This window comes from Taudactylus pleione, unplaced genomic scaffold (assembly GCF_031769625.1).
Source record: "Taudactylus pleione unplaced genomic scaffold, aTauple2 ptg000117l, whole genome shotgun sequence".
NCBI lineage: Eukaryota > Metazoa > Chordata > Amphibia > Anura > Myobatrachidae > Taudactylus > Taudactylus pleione.
The window spans coordinates 18,493,571-18,511,609 of NW_028284519.1; the positions used below are offsets into that span (position 1 = coordinate 18,493,571).

The 18,039-nt window shown below is 45.6% G+C and overlaps 1 protein-coding gene across 3 annotated transcripts in view; it reads right to left on the bottom strand.

Moving 5' to 3' along the window:
- Positions 1–17,833, bottom strand: part of LOC148524669 (uncharacterized) — a 60,146-nt gene extending 42,313 nt beyond the window's left edge. Inside the window, exons 1-2 of one of the 3 annotated variants that reach the window (XM_088471883.1) lie at positions 17,691–17,833; positions 4,330–4,398 (exon numbers count right to left, since the gene is read on the bottom strand). In XM_088471883.1, coding sequence (XP_088328009.1) covers positions 4,330–4,388 — 59 coding nt within the window. In that variant the 5' untranslated portion in view covers positions 4,389–4,398; positions 17,691–17,833. Of the gene's footprint in view, positions 1–4,329; positions 4,399–17,372; positions 17,394–17,595; positions 17,618–17,690 lie in introns of those variants that run through there. The other 2 variants (XM_088471882.1, XM_088471884.1) reach the window with 2 other exon arrangements.
- Between the last annotated feature and the right edge of the window lie 206 nt (positions 17,834–18,039).

Here is an 18,039-nt window from a genome sequence, read left to right on the forward strand (position 1 = left end):
ACCTCTCCAAGGTGTGGGGGCAATACCTTAGAAATGGACCTCACTCCAGCATTCTGGAGAGCATAGCACATGTGCTCCAGAATGCTGTTCGCAAAGCATTCTGGAGCTCGATTCCAGCAGTGATGTCAAATTTTCTTTTTAAAAGTCGCCAGACAAAGGCAGAATGTGGGCCTTATTCACAGTGTGATGAGTCAGAGTTGCGTTTGGAGGAGGTAACAGGGAGTCAGGTAAGTAACTCAGATTTCTTACGACAGTTTTGGGGGCGTGTCTCACCCTGAGGCTGCAAGTCTGCTGGACCATAGACTCAATCAGGACTGCAACATTCGAATGATCTGCGACTAAGGGGCATATTCAATTAGATGTGAAAAAAGTCCCGTACTTTTAGCATGCTGGACTTTGCCTATATCACGGGTTTTCAATGTGAAATAGTATCGCGCGCGTGCCCGCTTTTTTATGTATTCAATTCGAAATCGGTGAAAACGAGAGCCGGCGAAACTGTAACATGCGAAAAGTACTGTCCGTTTTGGGGAAATCAGCCTGACACCCCCCAAAAGATGCACTGACATTGGGGATCACTCGATACCTCTGAATAATCCTGCTGAAGGTATTTGGGGTACTTAAATGCGCTCAATAGCTGCTATTTAGCATCTTTGCAGAAGTGGTAAAGAATAGCATTTAGCAGGGTTTTTTTGCCTCAAAATAAGTAGTCCCAGCAAATTTGGGGTACCTGAAAATGGATGCTAGCATATTTTTAAGTTGCAAAAGTGTACTTTTAAAATTAGTTAAAAATCCACCTACCGCAAGCGCCTGCAAACTTAAAAACACCTGGGACATACTTGGGGATCCCTCTGGAGTCTATTTCGCTAGTTTTTAAGTTAACTTTGAACTTTCTTGCCCCCAAAACGAAACTACTTTTTTGGGGTGATCTAAAGAATTTAAAACTTTTTTTGAAGGAGTTTACCGTTGTGGGACTGTCCCAAGGGTGCAGGGGGGTTCCCGCAGCTTTGCACCCCAAAACCCCAATTCTGCACTTTTTTCCGATACCTATCCATAGGCGAATCTTTTATGCAGGTCCCATTGCATTGAGTTTCTGCACCGGCGAAAAGTCTTTGGAATTGAGTAGGAAGGAAACTTTTCGCATGAGGGCGGCTAGATGTGGAGAGACGCAGCTGTAAGTACTTTTACCCAGCGGCTGCTTGTCTCTGCAGCTGCTCATTACAGTAAGGGGACAGACTAGATTTACAGGCGGCTGCTTCTTTCTGCAGCTGTCGGGTGGGGGAGTGCCACAGTGCTGCTGATCAGTGATTGGCAGCTCCCCGGCAGTCCTGGACACGATTTGGTGTAAAAAGTGTCCAATGTGACAAACGATTAATCGTGCATCCTTAATTTTTTCCAATGTATTGTGTCCCAGATTGGCAAATCTGCCCTACAGCACGGCAGATCCGAAGATGTAATGTACGACCTCCGGGGACGCGCATCGGCATCATGATTGTGAGTGGACACTCAGAATTTGGACATATTTGACACGATTTGTCGTGACGATGCGTCGGAATCGGGTAAATCGTGTAAAATATCGCTAAGTGTGTAGGCACCTTTAGATGGGCGGGTGCTGGAAGATATTTCAGCAAACGCCCACTGTGTATTTCTGAATTTATCGCATCTGATGCGACCACGCCAGGCAAGTGGTTAAGCTACTATTATTATGTAAATGCACAGCTTTGTCAGCAAACTTAAAAAAATAAATAAATATAGGGTTATCCACCTAGGTCAGGGGTCTTTAACGCGTGGCTTGTGGCCCTCCCCGTGGCCCGTCGATGGTCACTGTAGTGCAGACCGCAGTGAGTGCAGTCTGCACTACATACAGAAACAAGCACAGCACCTCCGCCGGCAGTGTGTTTGCTTTGGCAGCCAGTCAATAAGAGTCAGACAGACTCTCACTGGCTGCTGCGCCCACTACAGGAGCCAGGGCTGGAGCTCACTTATGAGCTCCATCTTACGGCTCCCGCAGTGGGCGATGGGAGAGACGTCATGACTTCTCTCGCATAATGCAGAGTGGGACGGGCCGGGAGGACGGAGGAGCGGACAGCAGCAGGAGCGGGGATTCAGGCAAGTGTTTTATTTTAATGTTTTTTACATATGTGTTTTTGTCTGCACTGCTGGGGGTACTACTACTTGGGGCACTACTGGGGGGGGGGGGGGGACTACTACTGGGGGCACTGCATAGGGGGGACTACTGCTGGGGGCATTATATAAAGGGCACTACTGGAAGCACAGCATAGGGTTGGACAACTACTGGGGGCACTATATAAAGAGCACTACTGGGGGAACAGCATTGGGTGGGGACTACTATTGGGGGCACCGCATGGGGGGGGGAACGACTACTATTGGGGGCACCGCATAGGCGGGGGGCCACTGCTGGGGGCACCGCATAGGCGGGGGGCCACTGCTGGGGGCACCGCATAGGCGGGGGGCCACTGCTGGGGGCACCGCATAGGCGGGGGGCCACTGCTGGGGGCACCGCATAGGCGGGGAGACTACTATTGAGGGCACCGCATGGGAGGGGGGGGAACGACAACTATTGGGGGCACCGCATAGGCGGGGGGCCACTGCTGGGGGCACCGCATAGGCGGGGGGCCACTGCTGGGGGCACCGCATAGGCGGGGGGCCACTGCTGGGGGCACCGCATGGGGGGGGAGACTACTATTGGGGGCACCGCATGGGGGGGGAGATTACTATTGAGGGCACCGCATGGGGGGGGGGGGGGAACGACTACTATTGGGGGCACCGCATAGGCGGGGGGGCCACTGCTGGGGGCACCGCATAGGCGGGGGGGCCACTACTGGGGGCACAGCATAGGCGGGGGGCCACCGCATAGGCGGGGGGGCCACTACTGGGGGCACCGCATAGGCGGGGGGGCCACTACTGGGGGCACCGCATAGGCGGGGGGGCCACTACTGGGGGCACCGCATAGGCGGGGGGGCCACTACTGGGGGCACCGCATAGGCGGGGGGGGCCACTACTGGGGGCACCGCATAGGCGGGGGGGCCACTACTGGGGGCACCGCATAGGCGGGGGGGGCCACTACTGGGGGCACCGCATAGGCGGGGGGGGCCACTACTGGGGGCACCGCATAGGCGGGGGGGGGCCACTACTGGGGGCACCGCATAGGCGGGGGGGGGCCACTACTGGGGGCACCGCATAGGCGGGGGGGCCACTACTGGGGGCACCGCATAGGCGGGGGGGCCACTACTGGGGGCACCGCATAGGCGGGGGGGCCACTACTGGGGGCACCGCATAGGCGGGGGGGCCACTACTGGGGGCACCGCATAGGCGGGGGGGCCACTACTGGGGGCACCGCATAGGCGGGGGGGCCACTACTGGGGGCACCGCATAAGGGGGGCCTGCATGAGGGGGACCACTACTGGGGGCACTGAATAAGGGGGACCACTACTGGGGGCACTGTATAAGGGGGACCACTACTGGGGGCACTGTATAAGGGGGACCACTACTGGGGGCACTGTATAAGGGGCACTGCAGAGGGGGGAAGTTACAGGTCAAAATTGCGTGAGGAGGAGGCAGAGTCTAAATACCGCAGTATAGCTTAGTGAACCTCGACTTCATCAAATTTTTTTAATGTGGCCCACACTGCTTTAAAGGTTGAAGACCCCTGACCTAGGTCATAACTATGCTACTTACACATCATGTGGAAAACAAGTGAATAGAACTGAGGTGGAAAAAGACGATCACCTATGTACTATTACATACATTTTGTGAAACTGTAATACATAAATCAGCAGAAACCTGTCTATTGTACAATATTTCCAATGAAATAACCTCCAATTAGATAATAAATGAAAACTAAGACTACAGAACATGTTTTAATTCTTTCACAAAACAATTTTTAAACTAAATGCCTTACACAATGCAATAGATGTATTCCTCAGTGTATCTCAGGATAGATGTAATGAAGTGTGGCCATACAGGAATTCTGTGTGTTATAGCAGCATCCCCCGCCCGATGACAGTCTACTGTATACAGTATATGATCTAACCCTCGAATCTACGCATCTCATACCTTTATTCATTCTTATACATTTTCTAGTATACAACAGTTTTTTTTTAAATGATTATGGTCAAGCAAGTATACAAATGTGTACAGACAGACGGACAGGTAATATAAGCTAAAAACTAAGGCTAGTACATTTATTCATTTACTTTTAACACGACAAATAGTGTTATTTGAACAAAAAGTGGCCAGAAAAGAAAAAGGGCAAAAAAACTACACAAAAATTTGGCATACTAATAATATTTGCAAATGTATAAAACTTACTTTTTGCCAGCAACTGGTTTCTGTGGCTGGCCCTTTGTTACTTTCACCCAAGACGACATGTTAAAGCACCTGAAGAGAGTCAAATAAAAATCTTTGAGACAAATCAATAAGTTATCCAAATACATTATAGGATTCCCCACAGCTGCACACTCCTAGACCCACAATAATTAGATGCTGGAAAGTGCACTAGGAATAAGCTTGCCCAGGAAACAAATATCCCTCCATCTAGGATACAAACTGCAACTCTGCACCCATACTTGTATTGTGTATATGCCCATCGGCAAACATACATATTGCAGCTCAACAGGAGAACCTGCACTATCTGTGACCTCGGTCACTCAAAGTTATTTATGCAGACGGCACAATATCTTCTCTAGCCCCAAAGTGCGCTGTCTTGGAGTTATCCTGGACTCCTCCCTCTCCTTCAAACCAAACAATCAGCACCTCTTGCAATATTTCCAAGATCAGACCCATTCTCACCCAGGATGCTACTAAAACCCTCATCCACTCACTGTTCATCTTCAGATTTAACTACTGTTAAAATGGGTACACACAAAATGATGTGTGTACCCAGCAATACGACACAGGACCCGACTGCCGATGGGCCAACATATCGGGCGGTCCATACACACTGGGCGACCTGGTGCCCGACATCCTGGCACCCCCCCCCATAGCGCTGCATGAGATAGTCAGCCGCATCGACTGACCTTACATGCTGCACATAAGATCAGACAATGAGGCCGACGACCCCACATATTTTAACGTTTTGTCGTTCCGAGATGTCAGAATCGGCCAATCGTTAAAGATATTGTGTAGTGTGTAGGGGCCTTTACCTCCTCCTATCTCGCCTACCTGACTCCCACCCATCTCCAATCCAATCTGTTCTCATTGCTGCTGCTCAGCTCATCTTCCTCTCCAAACGTTCTACATCTACCTCCCCTCTCCTACAAGCCCTCCACTGTCTCCCCTTCCCTTTCAGAACCCAATTCAAGGTTCTTGCCTTCGCTTACAAAGGCCTCACCCATTCCTCTCCCATTTACATCTGTCATTATCTCAATTCACACTCCCGTCCGCCCTCTTTGCTCAACATATGCACGCTGCCTCTCATGCCAACTGATTACTTCCCCTCACTCCCTCCTCCAAGATTTTGCCAGTGCTGCTCCTTACCTCTGGAAATCTCTCCCCCCCCCCCCCCCCCCCATTGGACTCTCTACAAATCTTCAAACGGCTCTTAAGACCCAATACTTCATCAAAGCCTTCCAGCTCTCATCCTAACCTGCTGCTACATGCTCTTTCCTCCCTGTCTTTCCCATCCGTATCAGCATGTTTGTCTGCCCCGCCCCTATAGAATGTAAGCTTTCATGAGAAGGGCCCTCTACCTCTTGTGCTTCTCTTTAGTTATACATTCATCTACTCCTCGGTCGGGCACTTAACGCCTGGTAGATTATGCCCTGTTGCTTACTTAAGCGTTATGATCACTAAAGCAGCACTCTATATAAACCTTGTCCTTGTCCTGCATTTTACTGTAAGTCACTGGTTGCTTGTTCACTTTGTCTACTTTGTAAGGTGCTACGGAACACTTGTAGCGCCATATAAATCAAAGATAATACAGTATCAAAACCCAAAGCTTTCCTGACGATTCACTGGTTAATAACGGATATACTTGAACTTCATTTACTGTAACCCAGCCTCTTGCCCCATCTTTCCACACCTATATTCCATTATTGTTGTCACACCCTGCAAAGGGATTGTTTTTTGTCATTCTGAAAGCACTTTGGGTGCGTAAGGTACCATCGCCGTTTTGATGCTATGTCAATGGAACAGAATGTATAATATTAATGTACTCTATTTTTGTGTGCTTTTCACATGTAATTTAAATTCGGCTCCCAATAAATAATGCAATAATAAATAATGGAATAACTTTAAACTCCACTGATAAAAAAAAAAAAATGTCTTTCAGGCATGTGTTTATTTTCCTTGTGGCTATTTACAATACATCTGCTTTTCAGATATAGGGCTAAATGTAATAGCCTCCGAGTTTCCGACGCTGTGGGGATTTATGCGAGTCTGCAGCGTCTGAAACTCGGAGGCTATTACATTTAGCTCAGTCTAATTAAGAAGCTTGTGTTTATTGTGGTTGTCGCTATGAGCAATGGAAATAAGCAGGTCTCTCTGAAACAATGCTGTGTACACACTATACGATATCGGGTACGTCGTAGTGTGTACCCATGATTTGCATGCTCCCACAGGTCACTAGCAGCAGCGGACCGAGCATCGACAAGTATATATGCACTTACTGCATGCCGGCGATTCCGTGCTGGGTACACCGTCTAATGTGTACCCGGCTTAAAACTGACTTAAAAGTTTAGATTTTGCTATGGGACAAGTACAGAACATGGAGATAGAACTGCTTACATTTGTATATGAGTAAGTCTCAGAAATATTAATGGACCAACTTTCACGGGAGGCCCATGCACTGAATGCTATTAAAATAAGTCATAGCTGGGGGTAGCTCTGTGTCTCAAAGAAATGTGTGATTGGAGCAACTGCTGCCGCATCACCTATTAGCACACTGGGAGAGAAGGAAGTGTCAGCACCACAGGGATTGAATTCTGACTGACAAGGTAAATGCAGTTTTTAGGAAGTAGATGATGGTATAAGTTAAGGGCCCCATACATCAGGCAGCCATTTCCCCAATCCGACCGAAATTGTTGATCAGAAACGCAGATCGGTGGCCATCAATGATTGCCGATCCGTAGGGGAAGCAGGGAAATTCTTCATGATAAAAATCCCCAATTTGCAGATTCCGATCATATTTTGGTTAGGATCAGTAAATCAGGGAAATCCAACATGTTGGATTTCAACGATGCCCCGACCCCAGCATGTGGTGATCCGAAATTGCTGATGTAGGGGACCCAAAAGGGAAGAAAAAAAAGAACGTGAGGGAAAACAGCCATGCACGTGAGAGCCTATAATCTAAAAGGGAGTGGCAGATAGACAGGGGTGACACAGGGGAGAGGTAGTGAGGGAGGAGCATGGAGCAGTGGGATTGGATGAGAGCTGGAAGGCTTTGATAAAGAAGTGGCTCTTGAAAGCCCAACTGAAGTTTTGTAGAGAGGTGTTGAGTCTTTTAGGGGGAGGGAGAGAGGTCCAGTGGTAGGGAGCTGCACGGGAGTGGGAGGAAGTAATCCTTTGGGAAGAAATGCAGCATATAAATGCATATACACATTAATAATAAATCCAAGAACTGTTGTTACTCTGTAAAATTATCAACTGCTGCCCCCGATGCTCATCTGTTCACTTCCAGCAAGGAATATATATATTCTCCAGTTGATGATACTTCAATTAACTTTTTAGTTGATCCTGGTGGAAAACCAGGAGTATGTTAAATACGATTGAAATGTAAGTGATTGTGAAAAGTTAGTCTGGTCCCACAAAGCCTACTGTTTATCTACAATAGAATGTGCCAGGCAGCTACAACCACTGATAGTGTTTTATTATGTAGCAGTGCAGACACTCTTAAGCTTCAGAAGTGTTCATGCATAAATTTCTCTAGCATTTTATTGCAGCTGGAAAAGTACCATGCTGTCATAATGAGTGTTTAGGAAGCACAGTGTAACAGGGCCTGTTCAAATATCATTTATATTTCTACTGGAAATCATCTTTATTAAGCATGTTGGACAGACTTCTGCCAGTGTTTGTAAACCCAATGAAGCATAATTCCACAGAAGGGAATGAATTCAGTTTGGAGGGATTGGATACGTCACTTCTAAGCATGGAGTGAGAGTGCTGTGTGATACCAACCAAGGGCAGCACAATAATGTATGAAATTTGCTAACTTTTTCAAGTAGCTTAAACAAATGAAAATCATAGTTTGTGACTTCTAAAAACAGAAACAATCATTTCCAAAGACCCTACACCAATTCATGTGTTGCAACAGCTGTGCGGTTTTTCAATGTTTACCCTTTTGATCTGTTTAATGCAAGTTAAACCAATTGATGTCAATGGCATGAACGCCAATCACCTGAGGTTACACAGGCATTCAAACCTTGCTGTTTTCAGCGTAAATACATTCAGTTACACTGAAAATAGCAACGGTTTAGTTATCAGTTTATTATATAGCGCAGCATATTCCGTTGCGCTTTACAATTGGAAACAACATTAATAGAACAAAACTGGGTAGTAACAGACAAAGGTAAGAGGGCCCTGCTCATAAGCTTACAATCTATGGTTTATAGCACCACGTGTGTGTACAGCAGGGGCCTGTAACCCAGGAACCAATGGATGTGGAATCCTCAGAAAGCTTCTAGGGTCAGTTCAATTAGAGGCCTGCGATATGCTGTTGCAATAGCATTGGAATGCTTGCGATGGCAGCCTAGATTGTTTTTGAATTTGCAGCCCCATAAAGATGTAGCATAGAAGCTCATTGCATTACTGCCATAGACACAGAGCCAAGGCTCTGAAACACCAGCTGTATTGAATGATAAGGGGAACTGAAGTGCCTGAAGAACCAGACAGAAAATATGCAAACATATGTATATCCATTTCTTCAGAGAAACAATCATACAGACACATACACAGTAAAAGCAACACTGCAATTATAGGTTTATAGCCCTTACCTCTATGCTTATACAGGCATTGCTCTGACATATAAACCCAATTCGTACAGTACTACCGCATATGGGTAAATACTTTAATCAATTAACTGACAAATTATTTTTCCAAACACCACTCAGAAATTGTCTGTATCTTTTATGATTAAATTAGGTCAAGAACATCTTTTTTAAAACTTATCCAAAGCGATTTTATAAAAAAAATGTTTTTTTAACACAGTATACCATCACAATAGCAATTTTTATGGTATATTGTAATGGTAGCTATTGACAGGTGTACCATCAATGGTCAACGTGGAAACCATCAATAAAAACGTTCATTGATTATATGAGACAGCAGAAATCGATGTTGCCTTAACATCGGTTGGGGCCATCGATGTGCAGCATCGGTGCCTGTCAGCAGGGCAAAACCACTTGTTTGTTTTCAGAACATCGATTGTTTGCAAAACATCGATGGTCAGTGGCCATCCCGTGTGTGTGTATATATATATCTATAAAATCATTCACATACACACATACTGTAAGTATACATATCTATATATACACACAGTATTTATATATAGATATACTGGGTATGTGTGTATATGTATGTGTGTGTATATATATATATATATATATATATATATATATTATACACACACACATAATTACACACAGTACCAGTCAAAAGTTTGGACACACCTTCTCATTCAATGGTTTTTGTTTATTTAAATTATTTTCAACATAGTAGATTAATACTGAAGACATCAAAACTATGAAAGAACACATACAGAATTATGTTGTAAACAAAAGTGTTAAACAAATCAAAATATGTTTCATATTTTAGATTCCTCAAAGTAGCCCCCTTTTGCTTTGATGAGAGCTTTTACACACTCTTGGCATTCTCTCAATCAGCTTCATGAGGTAGTCTCCTGGAATGGTTTTGAATTAACAGGTGTGCCTTGTCAAGAGTCAATCTGTGGAATTACTTCCCTTCTAAAGGTGCATACACACGATCAGATTTTTCCTTCAGACATGAACGATAACGATTTAAAAATCGTTCAATCGTTCATACCTGAAGGAAAATCGTTCATATCTGACATGCCTGAACGATGGACGATCAACGATGCGCGTTCCCGTTAGTCAGATAACGATATCTGACATCTGATGGGTTTGCAGTGAGACTTGGACGATTCCATTCATTTTAATGCAGTCAAAAATCGTTCAAATCGTTCAAAACTTTGGTAAAATCGTTCATCTGACAAGTCTGACAAGTCTGACAAGTCTGACAAGTCTGACAAGTCTGACAAGTCTGACAAGTCTGACAAGTCTGACAAGTCTGACAAGTCTGACAAGTCTGACAAGTCTGACAAGTCTGACAAGTCTGACCGTGTGTACGCTCCATTAATGTGTTTGAGACCATCAGTTGTGTTGTGCAGAGGTAGGATTAGTACACATTGGACACCACTATTTGACTACTGTTGTAATCCATATTATGGCACCAACCACTCAACTCAGTAAAGAGAAAAGACAGTCCATCATTACTTTAAGACATGAAGGTCAGTCGATACGGAAAATTTCAAGAACTTTGAATGTATCCTCAAGTGCAGTTGCAAAAACCATCAAACGCTATGATGAAACTGGCTCTCATAAGGACTGCCCCAGGAAAGCAAAAGCAAGAGTTAACTCTATTGAACTTATCCTCTGCAGCAGAGGTACCAGCCTCTGAAACCGCTACTTAACAGCACCTCAGATTAGAGACCACAGTCTTCAGAGTTCAAATAGCAGAAAACATCAACTGTTCAGAGGAGACTGCGTGAATCAGGCCTTCATGGTCATATTGCTGCGAAGAAACCACTACTGAGGATGAACAATAAGAAGATCATTTTTTGGACCAAGAAACACAAGGAATGGACATTAGACCAGTGGAAATCTGTACTTTGGTCTGATGAGTCCAAATTTGAGATTTTTGGTTCCAACCGCCGTGTCTTTTCGAGACGCAGAGAAAGGTGAGCGGATGGTTTCTGTATGTGTGGTTCCCACTGTGAAGCATGGAGGAGGAGGTGTGATGGTGCTTTGCTGGGGACACTGTTGGTGATTTATTCAAAATTCAAGGCACACTTAACCAGCATGGCTACCACAGCATTTTGCAGCGCCATGCCATCCCATCTGGTTTGCTCTTACTGGGACCATAATTTGTTTTTCAACAAGACAATGACCCCAAACACATCTCCAGGCTATGAAAGGGCTACTTAACCAAGAAGGAAAGTTATGGAGTGCTGCGTCAGATGACCCGGCCTCCACAATCACCCGACCTAAACCCAATTGAGCTCGTTTGGGATGCGTTGGACCGCAGAGTGAAGGAAAAGCAGCCAACAAGTGCTCAGCACCTCTGGGAACTCCTTCAAGACTGTTGGAAATCCATTCCAGGAGACTACCTCATGAAGCTGATTGAGAGAATGCCAAGAGAGTGCAAAGCTGTCATCCAAGCAAAAGGGGGCTACTTTGAGGAATCTAAAATATAAAACATATTTTGATTTGTTGAACACTTTTTTGTTTACAACATAATTCTGTATGTGTTCTTTCATAGTTTTGATATTTTCAGTATTAATCTACTATGTTGAAAATAATTTAAATAAACAAAAACCATTGAATGAGAAGGTGTGCCCAAACTTTTGACTGGTAGTGTGTGTGTGTATATTATATATTTATTCACAATGTTTCTTTAAAGCCCGATCACTGTGGCCAGCAGTGATCGGTCACAAGGGAGGCAGATGAGGCGGAGCTGCTCCTGGCTGGAAGGAATGAGGAGGAGGTGTGGCTGCCCCCGACCAGGAGGAAATAGCTGCCTGCGAGAAAGCAGCCAAATGGGGGAGGTGAGGGTGCTGACGGGTGGACAAAGCAGCCGTGGCGGGCTTCCAGGAGCCGCGGCTGGTGCTTTCTGTGGAGGAGCCCTTGCGGCCGCGTGGAGAGGGGGATGCCGCCGGCCGGAGTCTCCTGGTCACAGCAGCACCGCGACTGGCTTCCAGGAGCCGCAGGTGGTTACAGAAATTGAGGTAACGGCTGCCTTGCCGCCGCGGGGGGTGATGCCAGCATCCCGATCACTGATGGCCACAGTGATCGGGACTCCACAGCAGCCGCGGCTACAGGAGCCGTGACTGCTGCTACAATGAAAGCCAACCACGCTGGAAGGGGGTTGATGCTGGGTGCCCGATCACTGTGGCCAGCAGTGATCGGGACAAGTTCTAGAGGAAGCCCCGGGTGGAGAGGGACCAGGAGATCCCTCTGATATAGGCGGCTGCGGGATGATTAGCTTCCCGCAGCCGCCCAGTGGGTATTTCTGACTGGTCGTAACAGACACGACCATGTCAGGTAAAGCCCAGTCTGGTATGGTCGTATCTGATACGACCATGCCAGGCAAGTGGTTAAAGAGACTGTCCATCTCTTTTCATACAGACGTTACACTCCCTAGGTCTACAGGAGACTGTCCTTTCTTGGTTCTCATCCTTCTTAACCAGGCGTCTTAATGACCCGGAGCGTTTCATATTATGTGTACCTTTTTAGTTAGTTACTTCTCAATACCTGGAGTTAAGACCCCTCCCAACCCACTCGATACGACTCAGTCATCTGGCATCAGCGTAGACAACTAGATGGGCGCAAACACCAAAAAAAGGTTATTATGACCCAACCTCAATGTCGGTGTAACAATTTATTTATTTTTGTATTGTTTTCATTTTCAAAGATCTCATACTTAAGTCAACGAAAAATGTTTAATTTTAGATTAAAAGTTGGCAATTTTGTTGATTTTTTTTTTTAAGACTTTGTAGAAATTAAAAAAAAGTTTCTTCTCTATTACTTTATTTTATCAAAATACTTCATTCAATAGTTCATTATTCCAAATATACATTTTCAAAATAAGGCATAAAATATACCTAGGTCATAATGACCCACCTCAACGTCCGTGTAACAACTTTCCACCACAATGACGCTGGGTTAACAAATAGCACCTTCAGTATTCCCTTCTCTGGACCCACCTCCTCTCAGGTTCATTTACTACAAGCATTAAGGTGCCCACACACATAGCGATTTTTTTCCCGATCTGGCCAATTCCGACACATTGCAACGACAGATCGGGTAAAAAATGCCCAAATCGAGAGTCCCCACTCACGATCACGATGCGCGCCCCCGCAGGTCGCACATCGCATCTTCAGATCTGCCGTGCAGTACGGCAGATCTGGCAATCTAGACACAAATGCACTGTTAAAACCTCTGGCTGCAGGAGATCGGATGAAGATTGGACAGCATATCGTATGCACATCATGTTCAGAGCTGCCGGGGAGAGTTTTAAGGGAAATTGAACACATCGGCGGATCGTGAGTACATCGGTATGTGTGTGGGCACCTTTAGTCCAATAAAATCTACCCCTCTCTACCTGTACGTCTCTTGGAAAACTAAGCTCATGTGGATTCCACTATCATCTCGAATTGGATGATACCCAAGTTTACGTATCCTCTCCCCCTGTAATGGCCCATGTAACTGACTGTCTTTCTGCCAAGTACTCTTGCTAACTTAATCTCTCAATAACTGTGCTAATATTCTCACCAGTCAACTGAAGAAACCTTCATGATATCTCTATATCTGATGAAAACACTACAATCAACCCTACTCCTCAAGCATGCAGCCAAAGTGTTATCCATGACTCAGAGCCATGTTTTTGTTCCCCACATTCAATGATTCCAAATCGTGATATATACATCTAATGAGTACACACCTAAATGCCAAATAGTTAGAACGGCCAACCTGCCAACAGATCTAAAGATTTGACAAGGTTATGCACAAACGACCTTGTGCATACACACTTGCCAATCGGCCACCCGTTATGTACTGCAAAATAGACTGAAAAATATACCATTCGTCGACTGTACGAAGGATATATCACCTAGTGTGTATCCAACATTAGACAGTGGTTCCCAACAGGTCATGTTTTGAGAATTTCTGTCTGTGGAAGCAGGTGGGAAAATTACTGACCCAACAAAATACATTAACTCACACGTGCATGATTAAAGAAATCCACAAAACATGACCTGTTGGTGGTAATTAAGGACTGGTCTAATGCAGAAAAAAAAAGGGGGGTGATGCACACTCTAAGCACTAAGAATACTAAATATCAAAATATATATAATAGAAAACCATGTTAATTGATAGTTTAACGCCTGATCTAATGGCACACATCCACTTGCAGACCAAAAAACTACAGCACGATTACGACATTGTAATCATGCAGTCGTATGACAGTCTGTGCAGTGCCTACACTGAATAAGCAGCCGTTCTGTGTAGGCACATCCATCATCCCCTAATATGCTCAACCCGACGTTATCATCAGTTTGTTCAGCCGATGATTGATGTCGTAAACGACCAGCGGGAGCGCGCATCGCTGACATTAATGTGGCCGATTCATGTACGATTCATGAGGGAGTGAATGATAATGTTATCGTTCAATCGCTCATAAAAATCGGCTAGTGGATGTGTGCCTTAAGAAATATTTCCACAACATACACCTCACACAAAGCCCTGCAAAAACTTCACTTCATGCACTCATTATCTCCCGCATTGACTATTGCAATAGCCTTTTTATTGGTCTTCTCCTAAACAGACATTCACTCCTACAATCTATTTAAAATGCAGCAGCTAGAGGGATCTTTCTCGCAAAACTTTATGCTGCCGCTAAGCTCGTCATTGGCTGCCTGTATCTTAATAAATGCAATATCAAATACATTTCTAACATACAAAGCATAAACCACACTACACCAACATAAATCTCTTCACTTTTCCAGTGTCCCCTGGGGAATGAGAAATATCTCCCAGCTCAACTGAACCGCTCTGTGTAAGATCTGCATTTCTCACCCACACACATTACCTGCTCACATTAATGGCTACAACTAATACCGCTTTTACACCAAAGTCCCGGGTCTGACCCGAAATTTTAACACGTTTCCAACCTGGGAAAGACACCCTTTTACACTGCGGCACCGACCCGGGCAGCTCCATTCACACCGGACCTGGGTCAGCACTAATCCGGCTCTCCAGCGCAGGTGAGCAGCGCTTCTTCCCCTCCCTCCCCCTCCGCAACCCTCTTACCTTACTCCACAGCAGTCCAAAGGCAGGGAGGGCGGGTGGGGTGCGCTGCTCCGTTCTGGTCGGCCCAGCAGTGGACGCTTGGAGATGTCATCTCTAAGCGCCCCTGAAGCCGGACAATGGGCGGCATGCGGCGCGACCCGGGTCATCATGACCTGGTTCACACAGTTTACATTGCAGGGTGACACGGGAACGACCTGTGCTCACCACTGCAAGCTCGCTGGGACGGATCCCCGAGTCACTGGACCCGGGTTGATCCATTTACACTGACTAAAATCCTGTCATTTGGCAACAAGGCTCTGTAAAGAGCTTTAGCAATGTTTTTTTTGTTTTGCCGAATGTCAGGATACTGTATGGACCGAAGAGTACATGATCTATTCAGTTTGTAAGTAATAAATTGATGAACAAGGGCGGTGTGGCAATGTGTTTCTTTAACAAAGAACTACAATACTCGGTGTGTGTATGCTTTTTTTGTTTATTTAACAGGCGGACTACAGGTGCCAGTGGGCCCTTAATACCTGGGCATGCTGGCACTTATGCTTCGACTAGTGCCATCATGCCGGGGAAGGCTTTCTGGGTCCTGTAGTCCACCTGTAAAAACAATTACTTACCAATTACCTCTGCATCCACAGCCCAGAAGGTGCGGAGAAGTGCCGAGGGCTGCTTGTCCTTGTGGAGGCGGACCCAAATTTTTGCAACGCTGGGCTGACCAGTATGGGGCTGGTTGCCATTATAGCAGGGTGACCCCAAGCAGTGTATCCCCCTGCTATAGTGCCAGCTGGTTCAGCCTGGTGCTGGTAACAGGAAAATAGGGGGAAACCCAACACCGGTTTCCCCCTATTCTCCCATATCAGCCTTGGCTCAGATACCCGAGGGGCTACTTATGGATTTGGGGAGGGACTCTACATTTTTTTTTCTGCTTTTAACCATTTTAACATTTTAAGTTAACAAAGCAGCCTTGCCGTATGATTTCAGCAGAAAAGGGGTGAGAAATCTGCCTGTGAATAGTTTTTTTTCTTTTTTTTTTGGGAGATCATACAAATAGGTGATGCATAATAAATGCTGTGTTTTTTTTTACTGCAACCTGACATTGTTACCAGTCAGTTTTAAAATAGACCCAAACCCAAAGGTAAGTAAATATACCCCCTACTCTCCAAACCTTCAAGTGTTCCCTGAAAACTCACCTCTACAAGCAACTTAAAAATTCCAGAACCACCCACACAACCTCTATAAGCTACTCTAGTCATGTACCTTCCCACTACGTAGTTCACACAAAATTTGCATATGTTCTCTTTTCTACACTCACTTCCCACTGGCCGCAGGCCAACATTGCTATGTGACTGGACATAGCCAATCAAGAACCTCTCCAATCAGGCTGGACTAATGCCAATGTGTAGCACTATTAATGTGTATCAAACTGCTAAATCCCAACAGATTTCAAGATTTAAAAAAAAAAAAAAAAAAAAAAAAAGGAGTACCTTGGGTATCACAAATATATCAGGTATCAATTTTCTATGGGTACTGCAAAACTACCCAATATAATAAGCTCTGAGCTACCCAATATAAGCAGCTCTGGAAAGAATGGTGTTACCCATTGTAGCCTACAGGCTGCAACATTGCAAATTTTTTCGGAGAAGGATCTCTTGGACCCCTCCCCACTAATGATCACACAACCGCAGCAGCTTTACATGATCATTTTACTTTTTCCTCTCCGCAGGCACGGGATTTCCCTACAACAGATTTTTAATACATACACCCCTTCCTGGAAGAGGATATCTTATTGACGCAATGTAGGCGATTCAATTGTTTCCTGTAACTCCCAACTAAAGTGAAGGGAGCTATATATTATATGCATGACAAGCCTTATACTGGACGCGACAGTCGCAGTCTCTCTATATGCACAGGACTGGCTGCGTTAAGCGTCTTCTCCCATCTTAAATGTTGGGTGAGCTGCAGTTAAGGTGCACCAGGGACTCACACCCAACCCCAAAGCCCTTGTGCTTACCCCTCCTGAGTAAGCCAGCAGAAACCCGCGATAAGTGCAACCTCGGAATTGGTCGCCCAAAACAATCTGAATTGGCTCCCGGCCACCTTAGACAGGCGCTACGGGATCACAAACAATTGAATCACCCCCGATATGCGCCTATAGGAAATGTTGCTTAATTCAGCCAATAATATATCAGCCCCAAAGGACAAGGCAAGTAATTCCCAACAAAAAGAAACAAAGTTTGTGATATAATATAATAGACCCTGATGATAAAGATATGTGGGTAAATAAAATAACAGAAAGGATTATGTACAGCTGGTTTGGCTAACCTGTGGCTCTCCAGCAGTTGTAGAACCACAAATCCCAGCAGGTCACGCCAGCCTACTATGGTGATTCAATATGGAAGACATCCATTGTATCATTGTGTTTATCCCTTCGTGTCTCTACGCTGCGCTGATTTACCCTCTATTGAACTCTGTTTCCCGCATTGCTCGCTGCAGCCGCAGTACTTGTGTGCACAGCCCAGACCCCATGCATTGTCTCCATACATACATTCTGCCCAGGAGCGCGTACACGCCGACAATGCCTATACAGGCTGCAATGCCCCGGCACGTGCCCGGTGTGACCGCTGCTCCGTCGTGACTCACCTCAGTCACCGCTTTCCCCGCTGCTTCCACTACAGGAACGGACACAACGGTCTACGGACACAGAGACGAGCGAGACCAGCAGCGTAGATGGGGGGGTTACAGAGAGACGGGAAACGGAAGAACATGAGATCAAAACTAAAAGCGACCCCTAGCGCTTGGGAGGGGAACAGCTCTGGTGGATGGCATTTTGAAGAGTTCATCTAAATTAAAAAAAAAGTAATGTACTGCAACACAAAAACTGGCAGCACAGTGCTAATACGAAAAAAAAAAGCAAAAATCTGCATACCACGAAAAATGTATGTACATTTGAAGGTACGCATGCTGCTTCTCTATTTGGTGACCCCTGCGA